This window comes from Passer montanus, unplaced genomic scaffold (assembly GCF_014805655.1).
Source record: "Passer montanus isolate IOZ18808 unplaced genomic scaffold, ASM1480565v1 scaffold33, whole genome shotgun sequence".
In the NCBI taxonomy this organism is placed as follows: domain Eukaryota; kingdom Metazoa; phylum Chordata; class Aves; order Passeriformes; family Passeridae; genus Passer; species Passer montanus.
The window spans coordinates 8,163,870-8,180,447 of NW_024368041.1; the positions used below are offsets into that span (position 1 = coordinate 8,163,870).

General features: G+C 37.0%; 1 protein-coding gene across 2 annotated transcripts in view; it reads right to left on the reverse strand.

The window, feature by feature from the left end:
- The window catches only part of ADCY8 (adenylate cyclase 8), a 116,971-nt gene that overhangs the window by 73,040 nt on the left and 27,353 nt on the right, over nucleotides 1–16,578 (reverse strand). For both annotated transcript variants that reach the window (XM_039715494.1, XM_039715493.1), the window contains exon 2: nucleotides 13,351–13,500. In XM_039715494.1, coding sequence (XP_039571428.1) covers nucleotides 13,351–13,500 — 150 coding nt within the window. The remainder of the gene's footprint in view (nucleotides 1–13,350; nucleotides 13,501–16,578) is intronic.

The following is a 16,578-nucleotide window of genomic DNA, read 5'->3' on the forward strand; positions in this document are numbered from 1 at the left end:
GATAAGGAAATTAACTTCATGAGTCACCCACATCTACTTAAAGTCCCAAGACTGCAATTTAACATTGATACTGCCTCTAAGGCCCATTTACTGTTTTTAATGATCTGCAATAATCAGTCTTTGTTGCACAGCTTTGCTGTGGTCTGCATGCACTGATCCCTTGAGTCACTTGTACTGAAATATGGGGGCACCAGTGCTTACAACTGCACAAACACAGGTAGGCATATTCATGGAGAAGTGGGACATGTCCCTGATGAATAAATAATGACCTTTGCAGCAGTTTTTGAGAACAGTCAATTAACCAGTGCAGGAGGCCTCAGTCTTGTGAATAAAAATGAGAGACCTTTCCACTTGGGCTGATCAAAGAGACCAAAACTCCAACAAGCACAAAACGTGTACAAGCAGTTTGGGATCTGGAGGAAATTGCTAAGAGAAAGGTCAAATGCCCCGAGGTTTCTCTGCAGGTCATGTGAGGGAATCACCACTGCAGGGTCTGCTGTGTGCAAAGGCTCCATGCACAAGCTCCACTTAAATGGTTTAGACTTTTATTTGTCCCACATAATTTTTATGAGGGATTGCTTTGGCAAGGCACAAAAAACCCCTCTTGAGTGACAGGTGAGTTCAGGAAGAAGTTCTTCCCCTGCATGTACCATCAAAAGGGGGAGGCAACAGAGAAGTCGTGGGAGTAATCTGGGTTTGGAATCATGCTGCTTATGGCTGTTCCCAAGACACTTGTGAAAAATTGGAGTGGGCGTACCCCAGAAGTGTTTAACCATAGATGCTCTCGAGAAACTGTTTAACATTTTTCATCTTGATTTTTAAGAATCATTTTTCCAGAACCATCAAGCTTATCTTTAACAACATTTAAAATTAATATCAGAGGTGTTTTATTGTCTTAAACACTGAACTTAATAGGATGTAAAAAAGGCCATTCAGAGCAGGAGTAGTTTTAATCTTTCTGCAGTACATGAGCTTTTATTACAATTAAGGGAAGTCAATAAAAATTGTATTGTTTTGTACTGCAAATCTGACCATGTTCGGAATAGATGTAATTATTGTAGGTGCCACTCTAGAAAATGGAAATTAGCACCTCTTATTATGATGAACTGCTCTGAAGAGAAATTCCTTTGTGCTTACTAAGTATACAATGGACAGTCTTTTTGCAGTTGTTCTTTCTTGTGTCTCATCAAGACAATGGGAGTTAATTAAAAATTACTGAAATTACTGCAGTACCTAATTCATGCAGACTAGTGGGGTTATGAGGCTGCCTTTAACTTTTACTACTTACTTCTGCAATGTTTGATATGAGCAATATTAACTTTTCTTTATTTTAATTCCAACAACCATTATCCAACAAAAATTATCCCATCCTTGGCCACATGCTCCATTTAGGTATCTGCTGTTTTCAAAGAGAAACAAGGCCAGATAACACAGAAGGTCTTCGAGTCTCCTTTTGTTTAGCTTTTGCCTATGAAACATATCTTGAATCTCAAACAAACTGATAACCCAGTATTTATGAGATTGAATGAAAGTAAACCCTTCATGAAAGCGTCTAATGAGATGTTGCAAAGTTCGTGGCAATGAAAGTAGGAAAAAGTTATTTCCACACAATTCTTGTATGAAGGACATGCTATTAAATTGTTTCCTCTATGCTGTTTTCCAAACCAGCATAAAACAATATTCATAGCACAGGCTGAAGGGAGGAACGGCAAGGTACTGCTGGTACCTTTGTTTTAGCTGGATAGGGAATGGTTTGATGATTCAATACCTGAAGCCAAAATCTTGGCAGGGTGTGATGACTAACAGTCTACTGTCAGGTGTAAAAGGAGGTGTCTTTTTTATTGCCCAGTTGGCCCTGTAAGGAGATCACAATCTTAGTGCCTCCTGACCCTGCTGTTCCTGAGATGTAGAAGGATGATTCCAGGGATGCCAGTTTGGGGGTTTTATGCCTTCCCAGTATAATTTTGGCTTCATAAATATGTAGCTTATCCTGTAACATACTGGGAATTGATAAAACAACACTCCCTGTATTTTTTTTTTTGATGATACATGTTATTGCTGATGCAGGTTTATTTAATAAAAAATAATTATTCCTCTTCAAAATATTTACAAAAATACTTCAAAAAAATTTTTTTTGAAGTAACACAGTTGGTCATGAAGCTAACTGCTAACTGCAGGCAGTAATTACACTATGGCACAGGTACAATGAACCATTTTATCATAAGGCCACATGAGCACCACTAACTTGCACAGAAGTGTGTGGGAGCACATCATGAAACAATCTCCTGATAGTGCTTTGTTTATTTGAGTTGTGTTTTAACTTAGGCAGTAGGATCTACAGGTCTCAAATTAAGTTCTCTCAAATTAAGTGATTGTATTGAATTCACGAAATTGTTAATAATTCCAGGTCCTCTGAACCCTTATATATGTTTTTTATCTTCTGAATGAAGAGCATGTTAGATTTACATTTCATTGTGAAACCCAACCATGTTAGAAAGATGGGTGGTGAAAAGCAGGAGTTACAAAACAATTTGTATTACTGCCCTACCTTGTAGACATGAACATTTATCATAGAACCATGCAATAGTTTGAGTTGGAACAGATGTTCAAGATCAGTCAGTTACCATCTCCTGGCCATGGGCAGGAGAACCTTTTTCTGGACCAAGTTGCTCAAAGTCCCATCCAACTTCCAGTCAAGGGGCAGCCACAACTTCCCTGGGCAACCTGTTCCTGTGCTTCACCACCCTCACAGTCAGGAATTTCTTCCTAATAACAATCTCAACCTACTCTCTTTCAGTTTGAAGACATTGCCCCTTGTCCTACCACTGTATGCCCTAGTCAAAAGTCCTTCTCCATCTCTCTTGTAGCCCTTTTAGGCACTGGGAGGTTCTATCAGGTTTCCCCGTGGGCTTCTTTTCCCCAGACTGAACAATTTCAAATTTCTCCACCTTTCTTAATAGGAGAAGTGTCCCAGCTCTCTCATCATCTTCATGACTCTCCTCTAGATTTTCTCCAAAAGGTCAATGTCCTACTTATTGTTGGGGATCCCTGAACTGAGCAAGTGATACTCTCCAGCCCCAGAGTAACCCATTAGACTCATCTAATAATGGAAAGGCATATTTTATATTCTTAATTTTGTTTCTTCCATATATCATGATGATTTTAAAAATTTATTCTTTGTTAAACAATAGCGCAGAAGACAAATATTCAGAAAAAAATATTTATATGGAAATAAGACCCATATTATGACAAAAAGCTTTGTACTATCTTCTGGTGTATTGTCTTCCATAAATTTCAGTTATTTGCAAGGAAGGCCAGAGTCAGAGCTAAGGAACAGGAGAGATAGACACAATACTGATTTCATAAAAGCATAATCTTAAGCTTTTCCTTGTTTTACTGGGATAGAAAATGATCACAAAATAAGTCCTACAATTCAAATTTGTTCTAAAAATATCAGAATGGCACCATCTGACTTTAATGCTTATTGTGCTGTGCTTCTCTGGAATAGCTTTGACTTATCTGCTGTTAAATCTTCATTTAATTCTTCTGTACTGGTTCTTTTTTCTATAGATTTGCATGTCTCTTTTTCCATTTTTTCCTTTTTTTGAGCTGTTTTGAAAATTTCTAGACAACTTCAGCAAAATACACATCTGTCAGGAGTATTCATGGCAGCTAATGACATAGAAAATATCATAAAGAAAGATTTTGTGCCTTTTATTTCTATGACTAAATCACTGCAGACACCAAGATGAATAAGAGCCACAAGGTCATATTTTCTGGTCAAAACAAGGGATGCACCTTGTCAGAGAATTACAAGACTCCAGTACTAAACAGAACAAGCAGGATAAATCTTCCTTTCAGTAGGTGGGAGAAGTAGTCACCACCTGAAAATCAAACCCCTTTGAATAGGCTTGTAGATGGGAAGGTGAATACTGAATGAATGCATTGTTGCCTTTTGCCCAACCTGGAAATGAAACTCGAGATAATTTTAGTAAGGAGGTAATATAAAAGGAGATCTTTAATGAAGGCCTTCAGGGGCAGTTATGGAAAGGTGTCCACAAAAGCCCACTCCTACAGGGATGAGTACACATTCATAGATTGTAGGAAATTAGCATAATTGATAAAAAGCACCAGTCAGGAGGACAAGGGGTGATGCTTTTCCCCCCAGGTAAAACCCCTTCTCTGGAGCCTCTCCTTCAGCACTAGCTGTACTTTGTCCATAAGAATGAATCTCAATGAGTTGTTCTCAGCCTTGGTTTCCAGGAAGAACCAAGATGGCACAGAACCTTCTACCTCCTGGGGATTGGAACTCTGGAATTTGTTTTGTCTTTCTGCTCAGGGAAAGCCCAGAGGAAAGTACTGGGAAAACCAGCTACTAATACAACAGAGTATGTTGACAGAGTTACAAATATATATGTGAAGAATACATATTGAGAACATATAAGAGCATACCCAAATGGCATCCATATGAAGGACCATTAGGTTATTTATAAATGTTTATCCAAATATTCTAACTTACCTTAAATTATCTCAGAAATGGCATCAAACTTGACTCTGTTTATCTTGGAATTGGTATTGCTTATGGTTATATGATTTCAAACCATTACCTGGACGACAGAGTCCCTCTATTAATTAAGTGTCTTGTAAGGACATTAATTTTAGAGTCTTCCTACAGTCCTTTTAGGGCACTAAGGGAAGTTTCTTAGAACACTAAAAGTTCTGATCCTGAATGAGAAATTCAGAGCAGAGGCACTGACTTGATGATTTTGGAGCTTGGAGTTCTCTATTAAGCCAAGAGGAATGTGTGACAGCCCAGCTGGTAGAAGTCTCATAACTGTAAGGGGCTGAAATTATTTCATCCTCCTTACTAATTTCATTTCTGTCCCCTTCCCTGATGCATCAGCAAGGGTCACTAGTTGGTGGCAGGTCTGAAAAAGGCACTTTTCTTTTTTTTAGACAACTCTCTCTTAGCAAAGATCTGAGAACAGAGGAGACACAGGCCACTAAAATCTTGTCAGTTTCGTTCTCTGTTGACCAGCACAACATTTGAACAACCTGGTTTGGAGATCAAAGTACCACCCATGAGTTTTATCCTCAGTGAATCCAAAATCCATCTACTAGGAAGGAGGTTTCCTTCTCACTAATTTTTTCTAGGGAAAGCTCCCATGCATGAAGATTTGACACTGGGATTTCTCCCTTATATGAATTCAGTGTCTGACTCCTCTCTCTCTGTCATTGACTATAAATCTCATTATTCTGCTTGAGACCATTTGACAACTCTGGATTTGCAAGGAATGGAAGAGAAGGCAGCAGACAGTTTTTATATTGATTTCACCTTAGACTTGACAGAAAAATGTGGAAGTTATGCTTTGATGACAAGAAACAAACACCAGCAGTGGATGTGAAGGTACTACATATAAAATCTGACTTTTCTACTGCAAATGGGTTCAGTAATGGGGCGTTTTGAGAGAAGGTGTAGTAAATATACATCCTGGTATCTACAGAATCATAAGTGCATGTAAATATTTCTTCCTGTCAACAATAAGGAAGAAAAGTCTATTATTGGATTTAGAAAACAGGTCACCCACTAAATCAGAATATGGAAATGGATTGATTGTGAAAAACAATATAAATTTTTCACATTCCTTTTCTTGTTGGATTAACCAGTATGTTAGAGCTTGATCATCTAAATGCTGATGGGTCAACATGAAGAAAAATTTTCTGTGGGGACCATGGTTCTTTAGAGAAAAGTACTAAGATAAAAGAAAGTATGGACAAATATGAAGCTTTACTTAGAACATCACAGTTAACAAGTTGGTTTCTGTCAAGTGGAAAAAAAACCCTAAAATGTAATATCTAACTAGACATTTACATAGCTTTTCTTTTTAAATTGTGAGTTTATTGTTTGGCCTTTAAAAATAAAGGCTTAGTTATTATGATCATAATTTAAAAATATTAATCACATTAAACTATTTTTATAAAGACCATATGCTCTCTAAAATTAAGATTATTCATTTATTTTTTAAACTAAATCTGAACTTTATCCTCATACCAATTTAGAGAGATTTTAATATTCTTACTACCACTATATATACACGCATATACACACACATATATATACTTATACCTACATACATATATATGTATATATATCTACAGATTCATGGTGCTTAACCCTCTTAAAATGTCCATTCCAATCCCACTCCAATCTGCTTTTATTTTAGAGGTTGCAAAGTACTGACAGTTGATTAAATTCTAGCTTTGTGAGAGCTTGATAAAACCTTTATAACATGTAAGCTGCTTAAAAAAAATTAAAAAAAATAAAAACAAAAAACAAACTAGAGTTCATCAATCTACAGAGAGCTTCTTAAAGCCATGGGAAACAGAGCTTGTTGTAAGGGAAAGTGTGAAAAAAAGTCCTCTGGAAGTAGAGGTGGAAGGAAACAAATGGTCAAACAGAACAGTTTTTTTAATGGAAAAAGAGATTAAGGCAGGATTACAGTTTTTCCAAAGATCTCAGGCAGAAGAGACTAAATATGCCAACAGCAGATTATTCTGAAGACTAAGGGCTGTCTTCTCATTTTCTAGCCCTGGTACCCATACTAGAAAGACAGAATGTGTGATAACACCTAGGAAACAAAACTATCCTCTTCTCACCTGGACAAATGGTCCTTTCAGGTGGTGAGCTCTAATCCTTTATGCAGATCAAATGCAACAATATCCAAACTGTTTTGACTTTCAAAATGAGCTTTAGTTGGATTTGTGGAATCCCCCTATGAGAAAGAGATTACCTGGAATGTAGGTGCTCGGTAAGGCAGTGGCAGGACTTGCAGGGAGGAATTGTCTGTAGGGTATTCTCTTAGGGGACTCTTCTCATTACACCATTTCATGTAGAGAAGGTTTTCTTTCTCCTCACTGGTCTGACTCAATCCATAATTAAAACTTGCAGACACCCATCTTTGTCCCACCTTGATGGGAAGCATCCCTAGAAACCCAGTGGATCAGGTTTGGTACCAGCCTGGACCTTCTGGCCTGAATGCTCCTTGCAAGACTGGAAGCAGGCAGTGCTTGCTCCCCTCCTCCCCTCCTGCCTCCAGGCTTCAGCTGCAATTCCTCTGCCCCTGTGTGAGATGCCCAAGAACATTTCCATAAGAATTAAGGAAGATGTTAAGAAGGGCCCTCATTTTGACATAAGAGGACCTTCTCTCTGTGAAATTGGAAATTATTTCTGGAGAGAAATGGGCCTGCTTGCTGAGGACTGTCTTGGAGAGGGATTTAAACAGTACAACTAAAATGACTAATGTGTTGTGCCTTTAGTAACTTCTAGAACTAGGTATCTGCACTGAAACGACATAAATGTAGTGCTAAAATTAGAATAATTTTCTCCATTTGGCTTGTCAAGAGATAGAACCTGGAGGATTTGTTTCTGATTTGAGTTCACTCCCTCCCAATTGTTTACCACAGCAAGAGCTGAGCAGTCTTGCTGGCGAGCTCTGTGCAAAAGGTAAAGAGTTTTCTCTCCATGAATGATGCATAACCTGTACACTGAGAGCAAGAATGAACACCTCTCCAGAGGATGAATGTAAAAGTCCAGCAGATATGGACTGTTTTCCCCTCTGATCTCAAACAACTTCCATATGAAATGATATTAGGTGCTCTGCTAGAAATAATGCAAACAAAATGTTTCAGAGAGGATATATATTGGGTTTTCTAAACGTTAGTCCAGACCCCAGGTTATTCATGTTAGTAAGATACAGTTTAACAGCTTTGCTTAGTTTGAAAGCTGCCTCCCATCCATGCTTTCCTACTGCTTTGTCCAGGCTTCATTAGTGTCTCTGCTCAAGAGCAGTTTTGGAGTGTGGTCATGACACCAGGGAAGTTTCTAATTATGACTAAATGCCTTTTCTGTGAATTTCTGTCCTGCAATGTTGTGATCTTATTACAAGAGAAATGGGTATGGGCTGGACTGATTTTTATAGACTCGTAGCTGTAATAACTTTAGCCATTTAACTTTTATGATTTTCCCTGTCTAGTCCCTTTAAGGCTTCATTTGCATCTTCAGTTAGTCAAATATTCCTGCATAATTTTTATTTCACAACAATATTCCTGACTTCACTACACAATGTTTGTTTCAGATATGTATAACTTGACATATGTATGTGGGGTGCAGGAAAAGGCAGCATTACAAAGTTATCTGAGAGACTCTTTATAACTAAATTGTAGTATTTCGGGGTTTAAAATGTTATGCAAATTTCAAGTAAAGACTGGAGAAAGAGCAGGTGAGAACGCCTGATATATATTGAAAGCAATTCTACATAAAGCCATAATTTCAATATGTGTCTGGATTTAATATGTCATTCATATAAAGCTTAGGGATTTTGTATCCACATAAACAGAAATGAAAAAGAAATTTAATGCAGGTTTCTGCTCTTCATTAAGGATATTTCACAGCATTTTCACAATGAGGGAAATTACATACTCATTGGTTTTGAAGGGTTTTCAGTAGCTAATTAAGAAAGTGAGTTAGACTATCTATTTTCATTGCCCAGATATGATGAAAGCAGAATTACCTGCTGTGTCCTTACACCAAAATCAAACTAAAAACAAAGACAGTGTCTTTGAAGTGTTCATTAACAAAGTATAGCACTGGTTGTCAACATTTTTGATATCAAATGAAAGTATTAAAATTTCAAACAGGTGGTAGCAAGTTATGATATTGTTGGAATAAAATGGATTTATGAAAACTGAGAGACTCATGTTTGTTTTTTATTCATAATTGCAATGTTTTGAAAACAAAGAGGACATTTTTGGTGGCCATATTTGGCTGCTTGATATAAATACATCTCTTAAGAACATGCCACTAACCACAATTCATTAGAAAATATTTAAATTTATTATTTTATCAATAACTGCTTAACAGAGGCTGGTTTTACAACACATTTGTCTGTACTACCTCCTGCAGCTTGTTTCTATGATATTTTAATCTTTTGATGATAAAGTCTTTCAGGTACTTATCCACTCCTTTATGTAAAGCTCTGATATGTTTTAGATTTTCACAAAAATTTCAATTTTTTTTTTATGATAACTGGGGAATAAGTAGACACAGATGTTCCCTCAGTTCCACAGGGTGCTGGGATTTCCAAATGGGGTCACACAGATAAAGCCATACAGGTAAGTGCATAAACATCATTAGCAATGACTGCTGGAGTAATTCTCCTTTGTAGCCACACTGCTGCTCATTTTCATAATAGAGTAATTAGAATTAGGAAATTCATTGCAATTGAAAATGCTAATATGTACTTTTAACTACCCCAGGTGCTTAAAAACAAAAGGATAACAATAGAAAATCACATCCTTGATGATCTGAAAATACAACTGAAAGTCCTGACTTTCTGAAACACTTCAGAAAATTTTGTCTACAAGTCTTGTGGAGAGTAAATGGAGATGGGGGAGGCAGAATGAACAAAGATGTAGGAGCTTCACTGTATGTAGACTTTTGGAAACAGACACTGGAAACAGAGTCACTTCAAAACTGGAGTCATGGTGACCTGGATCATCCAGGCTCCACAAAGTCCTTTGCATCATCCAGGTCTGCACTGCATTCTCCTTCTTCCTGTACAGTCACTGAATGAATTTTAATTGGTGTAAAAGCTGAACTTGCACCTGAAGATATTTTCAGGGGAAAATGAGCCTATGGAGCTAATTCAGATTTACAGAGTCCATAGGCCCAGACATTTCTGAACAACACAATGGCCTTGACTTTCTAACTGGAAAACTTCACAGCAAAACCAAAATAGCTCGTGGAATTCTTGAACCCTGAAAACCCACAAAGAGAGACGCTGCTGGAAGATAATGGCATCTGGAAAACACATGACATCCAAATTTCAGGTTAGAGTAACATGAAAAACAACGAAAATGTTTATTCATCCCTAATGGGATTTTGGTGATTTCACCTCTTATTTTCATCATTCCTTATGTAATGGTTGCAAGTGAATAAATTAAGCTTCTTTCACTGAAAAAAAAACCCCAAACAATTATATACATGAAATGTATCTGGAAATACAGAAAAATCTCTTGTTTTTCACCAGCAGCAGAAGCTGGCACAGTAGAAAATTTGTATTCCAGCAAATCTACATATACTCATTAGAGGATCCTTAAAAACCTCTGACAATGAGATCCTTCCTTGTCATTATCATTGTTTCCTTGTACACCTCCACATTTGTAATGGCATCTCTTGCTTTTCTCCAAAACACAGATTATAAAATGTTTGTCTCACAATTGGGTGACTTTCCATGACTGGCTCTTTTAGGCATTGCACAATACTGCATAATGAGAGCAGTAGCATTTATCATTGTTAAAATGACAGAAGATTAGAGATTATGAATCCAAGGGATATTGAGAAATTGGAAGGGTCATTTTGGGAGAGCAGAAACTTAATTTCTTGGTTTTAACAATACACAATAATGAATAGAAGTATATCTGAATCATTTATATAACTTCCATGATTACATAAAATTGGAGCCTTGTTGTGTAATTGTTTATGGACAACCACATCACTCCTTGCTGTAATTTAAAACTTATATTGTTTTGTTCTTACTTTAATTTTACTGGTATTCTGATTTAAATAAAGTAAAGGAAAAAAAAACCAGACCTTACAGGATCTTTTTGGCAAGCTGTCACACTTCATGTCACATACCATATATACAACATGTCAATAAATTTTAATTTCCTATTACTTTCAGTTGAACAAGCAGAAGATGTGTGGTGATGAAAGAAGCCTCAAGAGATTTAAATTAAGTCATCCACTACTATAAAAAGTAGCAATACCACGACTGAAAGCAACAAAGACCTTGTCCTTGCTGTAAGTACCCTTTAGTTCAAACAGTTTATGGCAAGTGAAGGGAAAATGAAATTAAGTGGAATAAATTTGGAATTCCTGGAATTATTGTCTGGAAGAATTACACAAATAATAATTCCTCTATTTTCCCTGCAAATATTTGTTCATCAACAATATTTCTAGAAATTTTGAGAAGCCACATCACAACTATCATTCTGCACACTCTTTTCCACCTTCCCCGCCCCCCCCCAGCCCCGCCATAGGAAATTAAAATAATGGAATTAATTTAGTAAACTTTAATCCTTACTTTTTAAATTTTATTAACAGGAAATAAGATTTTTTTACATTAATCTGAACTATAGATACCATTTATCATGCAATATTTTTCCTCAAGATAGAAAAATGCTAGAAGTCACTGAATGACTGCCTATGTACTCATTAAGTGAGCGTGAACAAGCTGCTAAAAAAGTGGTCACCTAAAATGTGACCTTGTCAGTCTTTTTAAAACAGATAGGTGTAAAAATTGCTTAAATGAGATGCTACCCCAGAAACAAATGGAAAAAATAGAATGGTGAGGGAAACAGTCTCCATTCCTCAAGATGTTCCAGTATTGGAATATTTTTTTAATGTTGCTGTTCCAAATACAAATGAAAAGTTGAAATGTTTATTAAATATTTCCATATGTAGTGGTGTGCATAATAACAAAATTACAAAGTTCCAAGAAAATTAATCAGAAATATTTCAAAACGTTTTGGCTTTACATAATAAAATAATTTCAAAAATTTGAGCTAGTTTATTATAAATTAAGTGTAAGAAGAGATCTTTCATTTGCTGTCCTTTTGTCTGTATTTTTCTCCTGTGGGCTTTTTCCTTGGCCCAAGGACAGTTCTCCTTATGCATTTCCAGTCATATGATGCCTGTGACACACTGCTTTGTTTGGTTATAGGTGAATCTCAGCTGCAGTGAGGTAACACTCCAGGAAGTTTTGCCCTCAGGGAATAACACAGCCCTGAAACCTTGCAAAGCACAGGACCAAGACAAAATTCACAGTTCAACCTGACTTAATAAAAACAAATATTTCTGATCCAACCACTACTTCCGTCCTCTCTAAAAAAAAAAAAAAAATTAAAAATCTGCCTGCCCAAATGGAAACTATCTGTTTTCATTACCTATTCGATAATACAAGTTCGATAATACAAGCAAAACTGAATTTCTCAAAATATTTTTCTTTGTACTACCTTCATTTTACATGAGAGGATAAAATAATTCTAATGGGAAAACCTCAGAATAATATAGAACAAGGAAACTTTTGTTAGTTGTATAAAGTTTTTTTACAACAAACTCTAGAAAACTATGGTCAAAGCAAAGCTTACAAAATCATGGTTTCTGAAAAATAAGGCAAGAAGGAAAAGGAAAAAACCCAAATACCCCAAAATCCTCAAAAGACATGAAAATATGATCCTGCAGTTAAAAAAAAAAGAACAGAGCATCCTAGATAATATCCCTCAAAGTCTTTTCAGTCAGCAATGGCTGCAGAGATGTTCTGGCAGAGATACCTGGCATTACTCAACACAGCCATATGTACTGAGTAAGTAAAGTCCAGAGTAGGACATCTTCCTAGAACTCTGCATGACTTTCAGGGGAAAATGAAATAAATTTGAGAAGCCATATACATATTTATACAGCAAGGCAAAATGAAAGGCTAAATTCATCTTAGAATGATACAGCAATGTAACATATGTGATATGGGTGCTGCTCCCTTGGTGCAAAATAATAAGCAGCAAACATCTTTTTATTCAGTACTTATTTTGGATCACAAGAGATGATTACCTAAGATCAACCATACCTGTTCAGATCACAAGTGCACCTAATCCAGTATGCTATTACACACAGTGGTCAAAGGTTGATTTTTCAAGAGTTTAAGGACAGATAAACAGAACAGTGATACTTTGCTGCAGCTGCAAAAATCCATCTATGAGCCTGAAGGGATGCTTTAGTATTTTCTCTACCTAGATAGACTTCAGTTCCATGAACTTGCTTAGTTCTGAAAGACTCACAGAAGCAGTCAGATTGGAAGAGACCACAGTGCTTCATCTGGTCCAGCCTCCCTGCTCAGGAAGAGCCGTACCAGGGCACATGGCACAGGTTTGCATCCAGATGGTTCTGGAGTATCTTTCACTTCAGTAATGCATATTTTAATGTCTACAGCACTCTGAAATGTGAAGCTTAACCCCTCTTGTGTAAAGAAGCATTTTGAAACACCTGCCAGGTGCTGTTTCATTTGATGGCCTCTTCTGTGGGAAAGGATGATGAGCAGCCATTCTTTTCATCCTGTTTCCTAGGGGAAATCTTTCAGATGCCACAACAACTCAATACACACCAGCACAGCAACAGCATAAAACTCACTTAACCTGCACAAATCAGGTGGTATCACACTGGAGCTAGCAAGGCTACAAAAGCCTGGTCTTGTCCAACTATCCATAGCAGTTAATACAAAACCAGGAATGTTTTACCTGTCGCTGGTTTTCTGTCTCTAGTCTCAGCCTGGCCTCCACGCATCTCCTGGTCTCCAGGAAGGCTTGGCGCTGTGCTCTGTCTGATAGGTAGCTAATGAAGATTCCTGCAGTGTTCATACACATAAATAACACTGCCTGAGCTGCAATCTGCAAGAACAACAAACAGGATTTGATTAGACAGGAGAAGCAAAAATATCTGTTTAAAAAAATGAAAGAGAGAAGAAGACAGCTTTGTAGGCTGCAAAAATAGCAGTTAGGAAAGTTTGCATAAAAGAATGTCTTGGATCTTAAGTAGAGAAATCAACTTTGTAAGTTGTCTCTGCCTTGAGGATGAGATATGCAGTATTTGGGGGCATTAAACTCTGGTTGAACCACAAATTATGTTTCCAAAAATTGACTCACAGAGCTCTAGCCAGGAATGATTACATATGTAATTAACAATTTGTTTTTGCACTGCCTCTTCTGCAAGAGAAACTTTGTGATTTGCTCCATTGCTTTAGTTTGGGAACCAAGCCATATTAAGGAAAACAAAGAATATCAGTTAGCTATGAATTAATATCAGTTATAATAGTTATCAGTGATAATAGTTATTTAATTATTAATATCAGAGACAATAGTTATTATTATCAACCAAATAAAATACATTCATTTTCAGCTGATGCTAAAGCACAAATTTACACAATCTGAATTCTGAACCATTCAACAAGGGAAGCTGAAAGGATAAGCAAATTCTTGCACATCCAGTGCCTGTGTACACAGACATTTGCTTTGCTAAAGTCTACGCAAGAGCTGAGCTGCTTTTCCTTGTAGAAGCTGTGTCACAGCTTCTTCCTTTTCCATATGAACTCAAGAGAGCCAAATGGGAGTGGATCCTTGGGCAGTGTAAATTTCAGTGGATTATTTATCTGTCATTGACCTTTCTTTGTGCTCTGCATATTTGTAAGGCAGGGCACATCAACACCACTGAAGTGAGGCTTGGTTGGGAAAGTGAGTAAGAAACTGGTAACATTTGGCTACACTAGAGACAGGAAAAAATTCTGCAGCCTCAGTATCTTTATCCAATATCTCATCCTTGTTATTAATTGAGATTTCAAAGGCTTTGATAGCTATGGGTGATACCTACAGGATCATAACAACACCAGAACAACCACAGCAAGGCAGACCAAATGTTCATCATTCAGGATACTCTTTCTGGTGGTGGAAAACAGAGACTGCTCAGGCAGGAGTGGAAGGATAAAATAGTAGATAATGTGTAAAAAAGTACAGCAAGAATTCAATGATGTTTTGTCAAAACAGTCTTGAACACTCCAGCAATCTGTGATTGCAGAACATTTTGGGACAGACATTACATTTTTTTACTATCCTCTAATAATCTGTTTTCCAAAAATCCAAGTGTTGTTTGTCCTATTAGAGGACTCCCTGATCTCATTGTGATGCTTTGACTCAGATCTGCAGGTGCCACTCCCCACAGTCATGTGGGCTTGAAAGTGAGATCTGATATCGTACCAAAAGCATCTGGCAAAAACTTCAGCTTTATATATTCCCATATTTCTGAATCTGGAGTATTGTTCTACTACAGTACAGGGAATTAATTTGCAATTTATGTGCTATGATTAAATAATAATGAATATCCTGGCTCCAGATGAAGTTTTGTTTAACCTTTTCCAGAAGTAGATGTCTAGACAAAGCTTGTGAGAAATAGGGCATGATTAGCATGATCCTTGCATTTCCCTGTCTTCCAGGATCCTCTGAGCTGGAGGTGGTATACTCAGTGTACCTGCACAAATTTTCCTGATGTCTTTATCAAGTTAATAGTACATTTGGCTCCTATGTCACTCAATAATAAAGATTTTTTACAATTTAATTAGAGATAAAAATGCTTCCTTTTGTTTCCTTTAATTCACAGTTTTATAATTTCTTTGAGTGCTGCATCATGTTTATAAAGAGTGAGTAGCCATTTCCAATTAATTAGCTCGTCTCTGTTCCTGATTTTACTGTCTTAAAACATAACCCCTTACTTTTACTTTTTAAAAGGCAGGACTTTGAGTCTCTTTAGTCACTCTGTATGTATCACTGTTCTCTCTTTGCACTTTCTGCTTTTTTTCCTGTTATCTACCATACCCTATTTTCCTGGAGACATGCTGCCCTGGTCCAGCCAGCTTCCCCCTGACACTCTGCCTTTGCTCCAAGATAAATCAGAGAAAGCAGTAATTTTTCTATGAAATAACTCCTTTCTGGTGCAAGATAATAAGAGGTGTATGATGAGCTGACATGAAATTAAGACTCTCAATCAGAACTAGTTCAGAACTGAATTGTTCAGCAGGACAACTGAAATCAGCTGTGGGAGGTTGGAGGAGTCAACTTTTCAAAACTTTTTGACTGACTTTTAATTTTGACCTGGGCTGTATTTTCACACATACTAGGAAGGTTAGAGGGTGAAAAAAAAAAAAAGAAAATTCCTCCAGAACATTTGAAAAATGCATTTCAACAGTGAAAGCAGTGACAAGGTGGCCTCCTTTGCTTGCAAATTCATTTGCAATTTCCTCATGAGCCCAGTTCAGTCACCCATCTCTGCTAATGCTCAGGACTTGATCCACTCAGTTCAGCAGATCTCCTTAGAGCAAATGCACTGGAGTTTGACTTTCAATTAGATTTCATGGGTACATAATTTGATTTGGGCAAAGGGAATAATGGAAAACATGTTACAGGTAAAACAACAGCTTATGCAGGGGCAGAATCGGCTTTCCTGACACATGGTAGTCTGATTGAAACCATTCCAAAGAGTGAAGCACTACGACTTGCAAGGCATACTAATCTGGGGCTCTTGTTAATAAAAGAACAAAAAAGACATATAAGCATTGAGTCTTTCATTGCTGCTCCTTTTTTTCTAGAGCTTACTGGAGTCAATTTCAGAAGTCTTGGAGGATTTTCTACAACCTATCAAGGCTACAAGCCAGGACAGACTCTGTTTTCAAAGATGTACAGAGTTTCATATGTTTTTGACTAACCTGAAAGTAATCATTGCTCACACAGTAGGGAAGCTGAGGCATAATGTGGAAAAAAAATACTTTCACAACATTTATGTTTATTTGTACCTTGCACGGCACTTAAATAATGAACAGTAGTAGCACAGCAAATGATCTTAAAAAGCCATGAGTGATATATTTTGATTTTAAATAGGGATTTGAGGAGGACTGCTTCTTGAATATTTAAAAAATGCAATGA